Source organism: Odontesthes bonariensis, chromosome 1 (genome assembly GCF_027942865.1).
Source record: "Odontesthes bonariensis isolate fOdoBon6 chromosome 1, fOdoBon6.hap1, whole genome shotgun sequence".
Lineage (NCBI taxonomy): Eukaryota > Metazoa > Chordata > Actinopteri > Atheriniformes > Atherinopsidae > Odontesthes > Odontesthes bonariensis.
In genome coordinates, this window is record NC_134506.1 from 43,489,521 (window position 1) to 43,508,526 (window position 19,006).

The 19,006-nt window shown below is 41.5% G+C and overlaps 1 protein-coding gene across 1 annotated transcript; it reads right to left on the reverse strand.

Moving 5' to 3' along the window:
• Positions 1–963: 963 nt before the first annotated feature.
• On the reverse strand, positions 964–18,022 carry LOC142383892 (uncharacterized). The gene is made up of 3 exons (XM_075469708.1): positions 17,771–18,022; positions 3,978–4,346; positions 964–3,619 (listed from the first exon to the last, which is right to left on the reverse strand). The coding sequence occupies exons 1-3, from the start codon at positions 17,940–17,942 to the stop codon at positions 2,451–2,453; spliced, it is 1,710 nt and encodes a 569-aa protein (XP_075325823.1). The 5' UTR covers positions 17,943–18,022; the 3' UTR covers positions 964–2,450.
• Between the last annotated feature and the right edge of the window lie 984 nt (positions 18,023–19,006).

Genomic DNA, 19,006 nt, shown 5'->3' on the forward strand with positions numbered 1-19,006 from the left:
GCAGAGGGAAAATCGATTGAAAAGCTCTTCACGAGCCAAAAAAGCCAACAACTTCCCTGTTTTGGAGGCCTCATAACTCAGCCATATGACATCACAGAGACCTCATTCAAAGTTTATATGTGACAGGAGACTCTCAACTTCAACTGAACTAAAGGGTTTGTTGATAGGTTGGGCAGTAGATTGGCACCCATCAAAATTTCTTCAGAATTTTTCTAGTTCCCTGTACTCCCTATATAGATCAGTGAGCAGTGCTGACCAAAAGGTGGGAACCTCCTTTCATCAGTGTTTCGTCTAGTTGGGCCCATGACACCTCAAGGAGGCTAGACAATTATCACTGGCGTCCCAGAGTAACTCCCCGAATGACAAACCAACACTGCTCCTCACACCACAACAACCATCTTTTTTCTTTTTTTTTCACAACCACCAGCTACTCCAGCCTCTCACCAACTGCAAATCAGTCACAGCGGGGTGGGGGTACAAACCCTGGTTCGGGTAGGGGGTAATGAAAGTATAGAGGGTGCCAGAGGAGGAGTCATGACAAGAAACCATAAAGATTCGGCAGACAAACTCACCAAAACAGTCCTACAATCACTAAAAATGCCAGCAGAAACAAGGCCATTCAGGCCAACTCACCTAAAATGGCCACCTGGTTTCAAAAGGCTCACATGGGCACACCCTCCATTTAAATATCCTGAATTTCTTCTTTGCTTTTTCCAAGAGTCTGTTTACCCTAAGTGCTCCCACTAATGGCCCCCAGCTGCCATTTTTTCATGTAACCCAAATCCACTGACTGGACTTTACTGCCTCATCTGACACTTCCTTCACTATTTTCCTCACACTTTGTCCACTTACACCCAGCTCCCTCAACAATCAGACAACAGAATTTGCAGCAAATCCTCTACATCCTCCTTCCACTGGACAGATTCTAACTTTCCATCCTCGCTGCTCTGCTTCTGCCCCCAACTCCACATACCTAAGCGTTCTCCTTTCATATGCTTCCACACACCGAGGAAGATGAAATCATTTAAAAATGAAAAAGAAATGTTCTCAGAAATGAGTTTATTAGTAGAAACCATTTTACAAAACCACGTTGTTTCTTTATCAATCTGTCAACCCTCAAACATTAAAAAGTTGATGTAATCACAAAATACAAGCAAATACAAACATAAGATGAAACAATGAGTCCTGTTGGCAGGGAGCAAAACCTGAATGCAAGAGTTCATAATCCATTAATAACTTTACATGTAAAAACACAAAGCGAGACATCAGTAGTGTCAGAACCGACTTGTAGCCTCTGGCTGCACATCCTAATGATCCATGAGTGACTTGCTGGTCTTTGAAACCCTCCAGATAATTGAAGAGGACTTTTAAAGACAAACTAACTGCACAGATATATTACATCTAATTCAGAGAAGCACTTCTATCTCTTTTTTCTAAGAGACCCATTTCACAACTTTGTGACCAACACTATGCAATTCAGTAGACAGAAATTTTACAAAGAGGCTATAAGCCAAACTTCAAGGCACTCAACAACATTCCCAGCCATCCCATCACTGCAACAGGTACGCTTCCTGATGGTATTGTGAGAAGACAGAACAGCTCTAATCTTAACTACAATGATTGACAATTTCAAACCAATTCTTACAAGTTTGCACTTTGAGGAATCTAAATAAAAACTAAATAAAATCAGTTTCAGATTATGAACCATTTTATTCAGAATAGAAAAAATTACATTTATCAAATCCTGACAATGAAACAGGGGCTGCAGAGCTGGGTTTGTCTGCTCAAGCTAATGCCCCCGCGACCTGACCCCCGGAGAAGCGGTAGATGGATGGATGGATGGGTGAGCTATGTAATCATAAAACACAAGACAAGTCGCTGTGGGACAAATGCTATTTAATGTGAATTTTAACTGGAGACCGGCTTTGAACAGCAGAAGATGAGCCAGCAGCAAACAACAAGGACAACATCATTTAACAGTTAATAACCAAAAGGAGACCGACACTCATTTGAATTTGGAGCTGACTCCACCAGGTTTTAGAGCAGACTCAACTAAACTCTACAACAGAGATCTTTTGTCATTTGGATTAATGGGTTTTCAGAGTTTTTCCAAGCCAGCCCATTGGTGGCATCCATTTGGCAACCTGTGTTCATCATGCACTTTGGCCCAGTGTTTGCACAGTTTGTATGATCAGGAGGATTCCCCAAAACATGACCTATTTTTGTTTTGTGATACACAGTTTGTCTGATCTCTTTTGTTGCCCCATCCCAACATGTGATGTTCTCTACAGTCTATTGTGAATAAATATTTGAATATAAGCTTCTTAAATCATTGCATTCTGTTTTTATGTACATTTTACACAGCGTCCCAGCAGGACTTTGGGTTGTTCTTGGGATCCATTAAAGTCATTCACATTATTTCTTTACAGATGTTTCAGGACTGGAACTTTTTACCTGTGTACAGTTCTCATGTGAAGCAGCAGATTACCACTCCGACTGAAGCATTTGCCACATGTTTTGCATGAATACGGCTTCTCACCTGTGTGAACTTTTATGTGAGCGGTTAAGTTACCGTTGGAGCTGAAAACTTTGCCACATGTAGAACATGAAAACGGCTTCTCACCTGTGTGAGTCCTCATATGACACAACAGACGAGCACTATGACTGAAACCTTTGCCACATGTTTTACAAACGTGAAGCTTCTCACCTGTGTGAATTTTTATGTGAGCGGTTAAGTTACCGTTGGAGCTGAAAACTTTGCCACATGTAGAACATGAAAACGGCTTCTCACCTGTGTGAGTCCTCATGTGACACAACAGACGAGAACTATGACTGAAACCTTTGCCACATGTTTTACAAACATGAGGCTTCTCACCTGTGTGAATTTTTATGTGAACGGTTAAGTTACCGTTGGAGCTGAAAACTTTGCCACATGTAGAACATGAAAATGGCTTCTCACCTGTGTGGATTCGTGAATGCATTTTAAGTGTTGACCTTTTAGAAAATCTTTTCCCACAGGGTTTACAAACGTAAGGCTTCGCACCTGTGTGAGTCCTCATGTGGACCAACAAACCATTTTTTTGTCTGAAAGCTTTATTACATATTTCACAAGTATATGGTTTCTCACCTGTGTGCATTCCGTAATGGGCCCTCAACTCAGAGTAACTCATAAAGGCTTTTCCACAAACTTCACATTTTACTGACTGGTCACCTGTGTCGGCATTAAACTGACTCTCATTGATCACATCGTTACTGGGATTTATGTTTCTCTCACGCCTCTCATGTGGCTTCAGCTTTGCATTTTGAGTTGATTCAGACTCTTCGTCTCTCAAGTTTTTTTCCATTTCTTGTCTCTCAGCTACAGAGGAGTTCTGAGAGAGGAGCTGGTCACTGGTTAGTTCACTTTCCTCATAAGTAGGAGTCACCGATAAGATATCAGTCTCCTGTTTCAGTTCGAGACACTCTTCCTCTTGAGAGGTGCAGCGTTCCTCCAGCTCTTCTTTAAACTGTGATGGTTCTGGTTCCTGCTGGTCCAGACTGGAGTTGCTCTCGTGGTTAAAGAACTGCTGGTCAGTAAGAATCTCCTCCTTCTCCTCACAGACATATTGTTGTGAGAGGTCTGGGGGAAAAGGGACAAAACCAAAGGTTAATAACACGATGACAGATGAATCTAAGATCTGACGAGAAACATTTTAGTTTGAAGTGTCGACAGTGTTCGACAGATATGTGGTGAACCGTAAAATATGCAAATGAGATATAAATGAGACAGAAAACAACTGTATAGTTTTCCTACAAAAACGAGCCATACGGATTATTAATAAGGTTGATTACTATGCACAGACTCCCCCACTGTTTATGAAATCACATGTTATGAAATTCATGTCTGTTTTCTGTGATGCTGCTGTAAGATGTAAAACCCCCTGTGGTGATCAATAACGTCTTGCTGATTCATTGTCAAAGTTTTAAAGATGCTTTACCTTTCGCGGTGTTGCGGTGACTTTCTGACATGGAAGAGTTGTCTCCATCGTTACTGTGACGCCTCTTCTTTGGCCTCAGCTCTGCATTTCCAGTTGATTCACGCCTACTTCCTTCCTGATCTTGGCTCTGATCTTGGAGCTGGACATTTGATGGTTCTGCTTCACTAAGGTCACTTTCCTCATAAGTTAGGGTCACCGTAAGGTTATCAGTCTCCTGCTTCAGTAAGAGCTGCTGTTCCTCATGACTGGTGCAGACTTCCGCCGGTTCCTCTTTAATATGTGGAGGTTCTGGTTCCTCCTGGTCCAGACTGGAGTCCTTCTCAAGGTTAACAGGAATCTCTTTCTCACAGAGATAATGCCGTGGGAGCTCTGGAAAGACAAAAGGTCACAAGGAAATGGTTATTTACACCATCACTAAATAACAAAGACTGTAGTTATAAGTAATAAAAAGGGTTCCACAGATATGAGGGTGAAACTTAATGTGAATGAGACTAATTATTTAGGTGCACAGATACGAGAAAGTCTTAAGTTTTAACCCTCTTAACAGCAGAGATGCAACAATCAACTGGCTGGTGACCAGAAACGTAGGTTTGTTAGCTTGTTTCAGACAAATATCTCTCATGTCCAAAATATCTGCTCGATCTGGACAAATTTTTTCTTCAAAACGTAGGCATTTTTGTCCTCTTTCACCCAAAGTCACACTCATTGAGCTCTGCCACAAAAATTTCTTACAAATTGCCTCTGAGCCCAGAGGTCACCTCTTCATTTCCATTATAAAGTCATAAAATCAATGTGAAAAATTTTTCTAAAACGGCCATAAAAAACGAGCCACACATAGTAGCCGAATGAAAATTACACCGCTGGCTTCTGCCGTCTCTTGGGGCGCTGACGGTTCAAGAATTATTCGGATACAACTTTTACTTTTCGGACAGCGACCGTTTGTTTTGTTACAGTCAAAAATATAGTCTAATTTTAAGAAGCCATAGTGTGTGCACATATGTCAGTTTGCTCTCTGTCTAACACAGACGAGCCGCAGCTGGTTCCGTCTCCGTAGCAACGCATTAGGAGCCTGCTCTGTTCTAAGACTGCTTATGAGGGCAGAGCTAAAGCCTGATTCTTACTCGGCGCAACCGCGCAACTGTTCTGGCTCGAGAACCATTAATGACGTCATCGAAAGCGCCAGCCCCTTCACAGTTCCTTCAGCTCATAAGCGCAGTTTGCGCCGAGTATGCGTCACATTTGCAGTTCTCTCCAGACCAGCGAGCGTCACTGTTGAGGAAACAAGCTGAAGAACCGGATGAAGAAAAGCATACGAAGAAAGCATACACAATGCCACCTGTGGTGTCACGTCAGCAGAGGCTGGCACATCTGATGCGGAATGAATTTACTCTGGTGTAGAACTGTATATGTATCTCAGAGCTAAGCGGCTGCGGCAAAAGCAGAAGAGAAGGTGGAATGTTCGTCCTTTGCAACAAGACGAACTTTGTCAAACGTTGTCCTTTGGGACAACGCTGTCCCAGTGTAACTTCATAGACGTGTCGTACAGATGTTTGTAGAGGCGCACTCTCTCGGTCACCGCGGTCTCTGCAGTGTTCATGTTTCCTTTCTCTTGGTCAGCTGTTTCCGGTTGAGCTCGCGCGAAATCAGAAAAAAAAGTTGTGTGCGCGACCTTGCGACGCGCGGGGATTTTTTTAGCTTGCGACGAGGGGCGTGGCGGAATTTTGGGTCACGTGACCGTTTGCGCCATTTGCGACCAGCTAGTAAGAATGGGTCAAAGCGAGGTTGCGCCGAGTAAGAATCAGGCTTAAGATGGATGCCCTGTTATAACAGCTTAATGTTATTAATCTGATCTGCTTTTCTACTTTAAACAGATAGTGGGTGGAAGTTTAAAAATACCCACAATGCAATGGGAAAATGAATTGAAAAGAATTTAACGAACCCAAAATGCATTTTGAAAATGCCATAAAAGCTGTATTTTAAACAGGACCTTGATAAAAATGATATAACTCTATACAGCAGACATGTCTTATTTTTTTTATTTAACCAGGAAATGGTCCCATTGAGTTACAATAACTCTTCTGCCAGGGAGTCCTGGCCAAGAAGGCGGCTTAAAAAAGTTACATTACAATAAAACACAAGAGACAAGACAAAACCACTACTACATCACATCTAAACAGAAGTAAACATATTAAAAACTGAGTGTACACAGACACTAAAAAACAGACAGCGAACAAGGAATGAAATTAAAAACAATTGCAGTGGTCAGTTAATGATAATTTTAAAAGATCTTTAAAAGAATTTATGGATGGAAGAACTTTAAGATTTAGAGTAGCTTGAAGTTCATTCCAAGCTTTTGGTGCATATGATGAAAAGGCTGTTTTCCCAAGTTCAGTTCTTGTAAGTGGAATATGTATAAGTATTTTTTCTGATGACCTCGTCCTGTAAACACTATTTTGAAAAGAAAACAAATTAAAAATGTATAAAGGTAGTTTACCCATTAGGGCTTTAGCAATAAAAGTCAGTGCATGGATTTTTCTTCGGATGGAGAGAGAGAACCATTGTACAGTTTCATAAAGAGTGCAGTGGTGAGACCTGGCTGTAGCACCTGTGATGAAACGTAAGGCTGAGTGGTACAACACATCCAGTTTTTTAAGAAAGAATAACCTGGAGTGCATATACAGTGTATCCCCATAATCAAGCACTGACAGGAATGTGCTCTGAACTAACCTTTTCCATGCAGCATAAGGAAAGCACTTCCTCATTCTAAAGAAAAACCCCAACTTTGGTCTAAGTTTCTTACAGAAGCCCCTTTCACACTGCCGAATAACCCGCGTTTAATCCGCGAATTTAGCGTGTTGTGTTCACAGTGCCGACCCGGGCTGCCGCGTCAACTCGACTCGCCTTTCGACCCGCGTCTGACCCTAGTCTTTTTGCCGAGCCAAGTTTGGTGTGAACGCAATCGACGCGGGTCGGACGTGGGCGTGGCGTGACGTGAGGAGTTTAAAAGACAAAATGGACAGCTGATTCAGAACAACAGCGACAGGTGACATGAGGACAAGTTTTACTCCGTTTTAGCCTACATCAAGTTCGAGTCATTTTTTAATATGGCCAACTGGGGAGACAAGGAGGTCCGCGAGCTCCTCAGCCTCCGAGCAGAGGACGTTATTTACCGCCACATTTCGGGGACTGTAGTGCTCTTGTATTCTCCGCATATGTTCTTCGGCGGCATCCCACGTTGTAACCATCCACACCCCGTAAAATAACATCTCCATGAACTGCATATACAATTGCAAAAACCGAGTCCTCAAGGTGTATTTAACCCTACCTCCAACGCATGGCTTGTGCCTACGTCATTGTACACGCCCAGCATTTTATGTGTTTCGTGTGACGCTCTGCCACTAGGCAACGCCCCCTGAACTCGGCTTCAGGCGACACGGGTCACCAACACGCCAAGCGTTCACATTGCTCGACGCGGGTTGAAGGTGCAATTTGGACCCGCTAAGGTAGCGAGTCGCAGTGTGAAAGGGGCTAGAGGTTCTCAATATGGACACCGAGAGACCTCTTATCATCCAACCAGATCCCCAAATACTTGTAAGACGATACTCTTTCTATTTCAGTGCCATCTAGTGTTGACACACCAATGTTAGGTGAAGAGCGTGATTGTGTAAAAGACATCATTTTTGGTTTTTTTAGCATTCAGTACCAACTTTAACTCAATAAGAAATGTTTGTACATGATTAAAAGCAGACTGCAATTGTGTAAATGCAGCATTCACTGATGAAGCTGTGGTGTACAAAATAGTGTCGTCTGCATAAAGAAGCACTTTTGCTTCCTTCAGGTCCCTACCCAAGTCATTTATATAAATAGAAAATAAAATCGGGCCCAAAACCGACCCTTGTGGTACCCCCATTCTGACTTCTAATGATGTTGAGGTATAGTTATCAATAACAGTACACTGTGTTCTACCACTGAGGTAGCTTGAAAACCACCTTAATACAGTACCACTAAAACCTATATTTTGTAATTGCTTCAAAAGAAGATCATGGTCCACCGTATAAAACGCTTTAGAAAGATCAATGAATATTGCAGCACAGGACTTCTTATTATCCAAGGCATTTAAAATATAATTTGTGACTGCAGTTACAGCTGTGACTGTGCTATGGCCTTGTCGGAAGCTAGACAGCATTGGGTTTAAAATGGGGTTCTCGGTTAGAAATGGTTTAAGTTGCTCATTTATAAGAGATTCAAAGAGTTTGGCCAGCACTGATAATCTAGAGATTGGGCGATAGTTGTCCAAAATATAAGGGTCTCCATTTTTCAAAAGTGGGAGGACAAAAGCAGACTTCCAAGATTTAGGAATAGAACCACTGTATAAACTAACAATGAAAATGGAGGCAATAGGGTCAGCAATCAAGTTCGTAGCAGTCTTAAGGAAGTAAGGCTCGATCTGGTCAGGGCCAGCAGACTTTTTACAGTCTAGTCCTCGCAAAGCCTTCTGAACTTCATAGGCAGAAACAGAACGGAAATTAAAACTATTTAGACCAGAGGTACTCAAATAGAAATGATGAGGGGCCACAAATTTTTTTTCAATGACTCAAGGGGCCATTTATTGGGACCGTGTATGATAACGTATCATAACAATATAACATGCTGTCCAGTTTTCTTTTTGGGGAAAATTTAGAGCATGCCATTATTGCTCCGGTCAGTAAACGTGTTGCTGCTGCTGAGCGAGTGACTACTATCTCGAGTTTACGAGGGCTCTACTGCTAGAGCCTATCTGTTTATTGTTCCCATGGAGGCAATCCCCAGCCTCGTCTTGAGATCGCGGCACGCAACTTCAAAATAAGAGCGGAAAGCGCGATTGAAAAAAAAGGAAATAAATCGTAATTAAAAAAAAAAAAACTTTTCAAAACCAGAAATAGATGCCCAATGGGCCTAAAAAGGCCCACGGGCCGCCATTTGAGTATGGCTGATTTAGACTATTATTTGGATCTGGAACAGTCGTTATACTTTTAGTAAAATTGGTTGGGAGAGTTGACTGAGTGGCAATTCCAGCACTAATAAAGTGCATGTTAAAAGTATCTACCATATTTTGTTTATCCGTAATTTCATCACCTGATGATGATTTAATTGCTTTCCAGAATTTCTTAGGATCATTGAGATTTTCTTTTATTAGATTATGGTAATGCTCATTTTTTTGTACTTTTTATTAATCTTGTACATTTATTTCTTAATACCCTGTAGTTCAACCAGCATGCATCACTATTATGTTTTTTTGCTTTTACCCATGCCTCATTACGTTCTCTAATGGCAGTCGCAATACAATCATTAAACCAGGGATTGTCCCTGCCCCTCACTCTATATCTTCTAAAAGGGGCGTGTTTATCAATGATGGCTTCGAAAGTTTTCTTAAAATAACCCCAGGCCATTTCAACATCATGCATAAAACAAACTGAGTTTAAATCACAATGGAAAATATCATGAAGAAATGCTTGTTCATTAAAACGCTTAAGATTTCGTTTAAAAACAAACCGCGGCTTGGTCTTAACCATTTTACAAGTCCTGACGCACGCAACCATACAGTGATCACTGACGTCATTACAGAAAACACCAGCTGCAGAATACTTGTGTGGAGCATTGGTCAGGATGACGTCAAGTAACGTAGATTTGTCCATACAATTTAGGGCTTATAAATTTTGGGCCTCGGCGAATTATTATTATTATTATTAATAATAATAATAAAAAATACAAAAATAAATAAACGCACATCCACACACACTCGCACAGCACATGCATCCATCCCCCAACTCCGCTGGGGTGTGGCGCAGCAGGCACATTCGGGGGCCAGCAGCCCCCCAGCTACCAGGTGTCAGTTCTGGTATTGTTGGATCTCAGTGCTGCATTTGACACTGTGGATCACAGTATACTGCTGAACAGGTTGGAAACCTGGGCAGGACTCAGCGGGACAGTCCTAGAATGGTTCAGGTCCTACTTGGAGGAGCGGAGTTATTTTTTTGACTATTGGAAATAATCAATCTGATATGCTATGACATGTGGAGTTCCTCAGGGGTCAGTTCTTGGACCCCTTCTGTCCGCTCTATACATGCTGCCTCTGGGTCAAATTCTGAAGAACTCTAAAGTCAACTACCACAGCTATGCAGATGACACACAGATATATCTCGTACTGTCTCCAGATGACTGCAGTCCTATAGAGTCATTGTGCGACTGCTTAGAGCAAGTCCAAAAGTGGATGAACCAAAATTTCCTTCCGTTAAATCAAGAAAAAACTGAGGTCCTTGTGTTTGGCAACAAAGAGAAGAGGTTTGCTGTCAGTAAACCTCTTGAGTCACTAGCCCTTTTTCCATCAGATTCTGTAGCGAATTAAAAGTTATATCGCATTACTTTGTTGCGATATAAGATGCGTTCGGTTGGTTTTCCATCAAACAGGACGATTCTAGCGAAATAAAATGACATCACCGGAACGTGCTGATGCGCATTATTCTGACTCGACCAGATGATTTTCCATTACAAAAGTGGCGAATTGTAGCGAATTAGAATGCTCGGTAGCGGGAATTTAATTGCTCGCGCTGTTGTCAGGCTCCCGTAACAGTTGCTATAACCTTCAAGGCAACGTACCTTTTCACCACCGGCTTTCGTTTTATTTATTGGCTAGTTACTTATTTAGAGTTATGGACCGTAGGATAGGACTAAACATGCTGCTAGTGCTGCTATGTCAGCTTATAATAGCCGTCAGAAATATAAGAAGGAGGATGAGAGCGAGGCGAGAATTAATTATGCTGCTTCAGGACCACCTAGCTCCTCAGAGGGCATCACCACAACCATGGCAGCGAACAAGATCTAGCCTATGGTGGGAAAGTGATGTCCTGGCACATTTCACGGACCGTGAATGGTTGACGTCGTTCCGTATGACGAGGCAGACGTTTGAGCGTCTTTGTGACAACTTGCCATCACTTCGGCCAAACACATCCAGCCGTAGACCACCCATACCTCACAACAAGAGGATCGCAATTGCGATTTACAAGTTGGCCAGCTGTTGTGAGTACAGGGTGGTGGCGGGGAAATTTGGGGTCAGCATCACAACGGTCCACCGATGTGTATACGCGACGTGCCGAGCCATCACATCAGACCTCCTTCATCTGTATGTAAAGATGCCATCAGCTGACGAGGCTCAACAGATCGCCTACAGAAATGCGACGAAACACCACATCCCACAGGTAGGTTATGTAAACTCGTTATGTCATTCTACATCTGATGGGTCTTCTTTTTGAAGTAGGCAATTAGCTTATCGTAAAAGATGCATACAGGGAGTTCAATAACTGTAATTTAATAAACAAAATAGAACAATGCAATAGAGCTTGTCTACATTTCTGTAGGCCTACAGTTATTCTGATCACTTGCTGTTTTTAGCCTATCAGCTCCACCTTGTGGAGGGGTTGAGCATTGGATTACATTGAACATTTTTCCTCCCCTCTCTGTAGATCTATGGAGCAATAGATGGGTCCCATATCCCCATTCTCCCTCCCCTGGATGGATACAGGGACTACATCAACAGGAAGCGCTGGGCCTCTGTGATCTTACAGGCAGTGGTGGATGATCGTGGACTATTTCGAAACATATTTGCTGGAATTCCTGGGAGCAGCCACGATGCCGCTGTGCTGAGACAGTCCAGTCTATACAAAAACCCTGCATTACGTCCCCAGGCCAGTATAGCCATTGATGACATTGACATTCCCTTGATGGTTGTAGGTGACCCTGCATACCCCCTCCTTCCCTGGCTTATAAAAGCATTCAACGGCCCCCAGTTAACACCAGCAGAAGAGGCCTTTAACGGGAGCCTTAATTCGATCAGAGTGTCTGTGGAGCACAGTTTTGGGAGACTGAAGGGAAGATGGAGGGTCCTCCACAAGAGAAGCGATATACATCACAGCTTCATGCCCACAGTAATAGCTGCTTGCTGTGTCTTACATAACATCTGTGAAATGGAACACCATGCAGAATATGTTGGTCGACCTCCTGCCCCTGACATTCAGCCACCTGGTCAGCTATGTGATGATGCAGATGTGCATGATGCACATTTGGTGAGGGGAGCCATACTTAACCATGTGCAAAATCACATGCACCTTTAAGTGTGTTACATACAAATTGTACACAAGAACCTTTTTAAATGTTAAACATTTATTAAATATTTTTGAACATGGACATGCAAGAACTGTATTCCTTTATACATTTTTTTAAATATAAATATATAGGTTAAAAAAAAACTTCATGTTTTAACTTTAGCAGTTCATATGAACATAAAAACACAAAACTGCACCAATTAAGAACCTGTAAATATACATGTAGGTGCATACATCCTTAAATAAATAAATAAACAACAGTAATAGTGTATGCAAGTCTGCAATTCATATGAACATTAAGCATAAGATCACACACACTATTCCAACAAATGGTAATAGTAACACTAAATAAATATTAAATATTGAGTTAAAGTTATATTAAGTTATATATATTAATTTAATATGAAGTCAAATAAATTGATTGCTTTGCAAAAATGTGACTATTCAAGAACAAAAACTGCCATATGTCAATAACCTACATTACCTACATAACCTACTCAGTTCAGAGCTCGGTGTATATATTGCCATTTAAGATGGAGTTTGCGTAGCTCTGCTGCTGTGGTTGTGGTTGTGGTTGTGGTTGATGCTGATTCTGCATGTACAGAAAGGACTGGTAGCTGTTGGGACCAGGCTGGGTGTGGGGATAGGGAAAGGGTGGTTGGAAGGAAGCTGAGGTTGTCTGCTTCTCAATACAGTCAACCAGTCGGTTGACTGAAGAGACAATTGATTTCAGCATGTCTCTATCTCTCTCTTCCTGTCTCTCGTGCCGCTCCATCATCTCTGACAGCTTGTCATTAAGCTGCTGGGCTGGAGTCACCTTTCTCTTCAGTGGCCTCCTGAAAAGGCTACCTGCCGGGGTAACCGGTGTGACGGACGCAGGAGTGTCAGGGATGTCCATCTCACTATCAGTCTCCATAGTAGCGTCTTTAAAAAGAAATATAGAATGACAACAGATTAGTATTAGGCTACTAAAACAGTACCATTAAATAAACTGCAGTCTTCTACTAGCCTAGAAAACTGATCAACCTTGTCCAACAGTCATCTGCTGTCTAATACAAGTGAGCCCAGGCTAACATTCTCATAATTACTCTATTTTCATATAGTTGTGATACGGCGCTATACAAATACATGTTGTATTGTATTGTATCATAAGATTAGAAATCTGATATGGATTGATTTACCATCATCATCATCATCATCATCGTCCTCTAACACTGCGTTGGAAGGGCCTGGGTCTTCATTTGAAGAAACTGGAGTAACTGGAAATCATTAATAATAGGATTTAGTACATTTAGCAAATAAATGGATTAATAAATAACACCCCATCTCCACATATGACTTAACATTTGTCCTTGTAGTACAGCATGTCAACATTTTCACATTATTAAGCTATTTTTGACAGGGGTGAGCCCCTTATCCAGTCATCTATTTACATTTCACAGGTCTGCCAAAGAGTTTTGCCAATTGAACGAGCATGCTCTTCGACTAGCTGATTAGCCTACCTCACGGTTAATAATATATAATATAATAATTGCTCCTCGTCCAGCACTCAGCAAGATTTTAACGTCATATCGTTGTTAAAAACAGCTAACAGGCCAATCTCTCTCTCTCTCTCATACACACACACACTTAAAAAAATTTGGGACACATCTGGAAGAATACAGGCACACACTTACCGGTACCGCTGTCAACCGTGGCTTCCTTCGCGGCGGTGACCACGGGCCGACTGCCCAAAATTAAGTCGATTTCCTCGAAATATTCATAATTGATTTTTCCCTTGGCTCCACTCTTCCCACTATGCCTCTTCTCTGCCAGATATTTCACCTTCATGCTCTTCCATTTATTTCGCAGGGCCTCCCAATTCCTCTCAACGCCTTTCTTGTGTAAAACGATGGACAGTTTTTTAAAGACATCTGCATTTCTCTGTCTCTTCCCATCCAGGGCCGAAACAACGTCGACTTCCCGAATAGTATTTAAAAAAAGCAGAGTCTCTGCTCTCGACCAGTTGTTTCTTTTGTCATCGGACATTTTGTTACGAGTTGTTGCAGTTTTGATACCGACAGGATAGGTGAAATGGGGCAGTTGAGCGGCTCAACAACAACGTTCGAATCCTCGCGCTTTACCATCATCTGCGCATGCGTGGCTAGTCTGAATCGCATTAACCTTTTCCATCACTTCTGTAGCGATACAACTTAGCCCTGAACCACCTATTTCGAGCGAATTGATTTAATGCGATAAAAAAGGCGTTCTAGCGATTTAACCGTTTTTCCATCACATGTATCGCACTAACTTCTGATGCGCATCAAATTAAAGCGAATCATGTCGTTGATGGAAAAAGGGCTACTGTCTCTAGAAACTAAAGACCAAGTCCGGAACCTCGGCGTGCTGATAGACTCAGACCTGACCTTCAACAATCATATCAAATCAGTCACCAAATCAGCCTTTTATCAACTTAAGAACATATCCAGAATTAAAGGTTTCATGTCCCAAACAGATCAGGAGAAGCTGATTCATGCTTTCATCTCCAGCAGACTTGACTACTGTAACGGTCTTCTGACTGGACTCCCCCAAAAGAGTCTCAAACATCTGCAGCTCATTCAGAACGCTGCAGCCCGAGTTTTAACCAGAACAAAGAGATCAGATCACATCACCCCAGTTCTCAAGTCTTTACATTGGCTCCCGGTCAGATACAGAATAGATTTTAAAGTTCTGCTACTCGTCTACAAATCACAGAACGGTTTAGGTCCAGAATACATGGATGACATGCTAGCAGAGTATAAACCCAGTAGAGCTCTGAGATCTGCTAACTCAGGTCAGATAGTGGAGCCCAGAGTTGAAACTAGACCCGGTGAAGCAGCTTTTAGCTGTTTTGCTGCACACAACTGGAACAAACTACCAGCAGAACTGAAATCAGCCACAACTATAAGCACTTTTTAATCCAGGTTAAAAACATTTATCTTTCGGTGTGCGTATGGTTGAGTTAATATCTTTCTTTTTCCCCTCTTCTTTGATTGCTTTTAACTGTGTTTTTAATTTTTATTCTATTTTTTTCTCTTTAAATTGCTGCTTTATGCTGTTCTTTTAAATGCCTTGCCTTGCCTTGCCTTGCCTTGCCTTGCCTTGCCTTGCCTTGCCTTGCCTTGCCGTCATCAGATCACAGGACATGTTTCCAGCAATCCATATCCTTAATTTGTTTGTCTCTGATGAGACAATGATAAACAAATTTGCTTTGGATGGTGTCAAGCCTGTGTGGTGGTAAAAAGTGATTTGTACAAAGAAAAGTGCCCCATGCTTAAAGTCAAGCATAGTAGTGGGAGTGACATGGTTTGGGGCTGTATGGATGCCATCAACAGTAGGAAGCTGAATTTCACCAAAAGAAACATGCTTGTCAACATGTACTGTGACTACTGAAGCAGATCATGATACTCTCCATAGGATTTCAGTCAAATCTCACACACGTCTCTTTTAGCCTGGTGCAGACTCAAAATGTAAAATTTCAATGTAAGGCAAGGATGAAACGCACAACGATGACCTCCCTTTTAATGCCTTTTCATTTCATGACATTTCGGGCCAACACGGCCCATTCTCAGGGAGTTTAACATAGGGGTGTACTCACTTTTGCACCAGCATAATTTCACAAAAATGGACAAATAGGTCATTTAAGTTATATTATTGATCTTTATTTTCTGTTGTAAGCTCAACAGATGTTGTATTAAACTTACTCTATGCACGTTTTGGGAATAACTTGTGTGTGTATTAAAATATTGTTCAAAATGTCACTTTTCAACAGGGGTGTACTCATTTTCACTGTGCACTGTAAATCCAGGTTAAAAACATTTCTGTTCGCATGTGTCTATGCATGAAATCTGCACGATATCTTTGAACTTATCTGGACTGTTGCCTGTTTTTAAATTAATTTAAATTATTTTATTTGTTTCTCTTTATATTCTTTTATGTATTTTAATGCTTCTTCCACTCCCTGCTGCAATGCTTTTATTTTATGTGAAGCACTTTGAATTGTTTGTACATGAAATGTTCTGCAAATAAATTTGATTTGATTGATTGAAAAAATTATATTCAATATTTGTAGTGATATGTATATACTGTATATCTAACAAAGTATGCTAGAATAGTGTTCAGCTATTGAAAAGTGAATAGTTAGTTTCAATGTTACGACAGTGGACTTTTAAGTTTATCTGACTGGTTTTGATGTTTGGAAGGGAATAATTTTCGGGGAAATATGAACAAGGATGAATTGTCAACTTCAGATTTGTTGTATTTTATTTAAACATATGCTGAAAAATGACCTGAAACACCATGTTTGCCTCATGTTGAATATATTTTACATTCATGCAGGGTGCTTGTGTGACCAGTAACACCTACAAACTCCACCTGATCAAGTTGTAATAGTGAGTAAATACTACTGCCAGATTTTTTTGTAAACTAAATACAATAGTTTTACATGTCACTGTATCTAAAACGATGCATTTTTCTGGACTTCTTAAAAAAAGGGGGCAAAATTGGGAGTCTACCCACTTCTCCAGGGACCACTACACCACTGGTTAAACCCATCCTGAACATCCTTTGTCCTGTATAATGTGTTCTGTGAAGGATTTTGTTTTGTATGAGCTGCAAATTAGGATTTCGAGTCATTCTGAGGGTGTTCAAACATATTTGTGGCCAGAGGTTATGGTTAGAATTAGAACTGAGGGATACACCTGCCTCCCATTTTGAGGATGGTAAAGAAATTGTGTCATCCATCTTAGACAGGTTTAAGCCAGGTTTTATTTCCTCTTTAATTGTTTCTACTGTGTAGATTTGTTGGTATCTAACAAAGTTGAACAGATTTAATGATAAAACTGGAGTTTTAAGACGCAGCTGCAGCTGGATGTGTCACACCGTCAGATGTCCGGCTGCTTGGTTCTGCTGGACCAGAGGTCCGTAAAATGAGCTGAGTTATGCGTGGAGACTGCATCCGCTCAGAGAAGAGGAATAAAAACTTTGTTTTTCAATGAAATGTGTGAATAATCGCGTTCTCAATGTTGATTATAAAAAAAAATGCTCGTGATATTCATCGCAGGCCTCGAGACTGCGGTCAAGTGAGCAGACGTTCGTCTCTTCCGGATTTAAAGTGCGTCCGTATTACAAAATTTATGGCAAATTACTCAAATGTAAAATCATTTTCATCCATAATTTCTGACAAAGGTTGATACACTTGCACTCAGGACCATCCTGACTATTCACTCACTTAGTATCAAGCTCATTCACTGTATCCTTTTGGAGAAATTCCGCCTCAAAGGATACAGTGAATGAGCTTGACACTGAGTGAGTGAACAGTCAGGATGTTCCTAAGTACAAGTGTATCAACCTCTGTCAGAAATTATGGATGAGAGGGATTTTACAGTTTAGTAAAATATTTGCACGCTCCGTATCATGGACTTCCTGCATTTGCCATAAATTCTGTAATACGGGCGCACTTTAAATCAGAGAAAAGACGAACTTCTGCTCACTTTGACCACATTCCCTCGATCGGAGGATGTAAACGCCGTTCAGGCTGACAGAAACAGCGGATTCAGGATGAGGCCCGTTACAGCCCAACAGAACCGGAGCGGAGCTCAGAGCTGCAGCCCTGTTCCTCCACACAGCCTTACTTACCCACTCTGTGGACGTTTATTTGCGGTTTCCAGCTGATATCCAGCAGTCCGCGCTGACGGCCGATCTCTTCCTCGTACTGGACGATGGTTTTCTCAAACTCTGAGAATATTTCTTCGGCGGCAGCAGTTAGTCGCTGGCTGATAAACTCTCTCAGATGCTGAACTGAAGACATTGTTGCTGCACACACTCAGATATTCAGCTCAGACACGCTAACACACCGTCCAGCAGCTGAGTCCCACACAGAGAAAACTGGCGCCCGGCTGCGGTGTTTGTTTCCGGGGTCACAGGGTGGAGTTCCGGCCCAGAGGTCTGGCTGCAGACCTCCACTGTCGGGCCCGGAAATGCACGGCGTATATTTCAAAATAAAATCGCGAATGCACTTCCGGTTGAATCGTTTTCCTCACAAATTAATTCATTAGTAAACAGTGTGATATTGTTAGCAGAATCATCTTTCGGCACAGCGTTCAACGTGACACAATGAGAGTCGGTTTGGCTTTCGTGTTGTTCCTCATTGTCTGAAGGACACACCCTTTATTGTACACGAGTGTGTTCAATTAGACAGGTCACGTGATGTGACTCACAATAATCCAATAACAAAAAAAACAAAACAAATGAGAGCACAAAAACATTCACAATGTCAACACCCCCACTTGCTCACATTTGGGTAACTTCCTCCAACTCTTAATATTTTATCCAAAATACATTCATTTTACACCAAACATAAACATTTCATACTTCCTCAACTTGATCTTTGTTGCTGGTTTAGTTAGTACATCTGCAACCATTTCGTTAGTTGGACAGTACTCTAGAAAAACTTTTCCTTCATTTATGACTGATCTGACAAAATGATATTTAATATCAATATGCCTACATCTTTGTCTATCCACAGGATTTTTGGCTAAGGATATGGTACCCTGATTATCCTCATAAATCTTAGCTAAATAATGCTTATTATCCATGTTAAATAACAGTTGTTTCAAGTATAAGCATTCCTGTACAGTAGCAGCTAGTGCCATGTACTCTGCCTCACATGTAGATAGTGCTACTGTAGGCTGTCTTTTGGTCTTCCATGAGACTGGCGGACCATCTTTATTTAGGCTTATACAGTAACCTGTTGTACTTTTTCGATCCAATGCGTCACCTGCCCAATCTGCATCACTATATGCATGTATAAGGTTATCACAAGCACCCTTTTTAAAACATAGTTCCTTATTTTGTGTGCCTTTTAGATACCTA

What these genes read in the sequence shown, in the direction of transcription:
- LOC142383892 (XM_075469708.1), bottom strand. Translation starts at nt 17,942, where the DNA reads ATGTCTTCAGTTCAGCATCTGAGAGAGTTTATCAGCCAGCGACTAACT. An exon ending in AATAAACGTCCACAGAGTGG is followed by an intron (nt 4,347 to 17,770) that starts GTAAGTAAGGCT and finishes TTGTCTTTCCAG; the next exon opens with AGCTCCCACGGCATTATCTC. An exon ending in TCACCGCAACACCGCGAAAG is followed by an intron (nt 3,620 to 3,977) that starts GTAAAGCATCTT and finishes CTTTTCCCCCAG; the next exon opens with ACCTCTCACAACAATATGTC.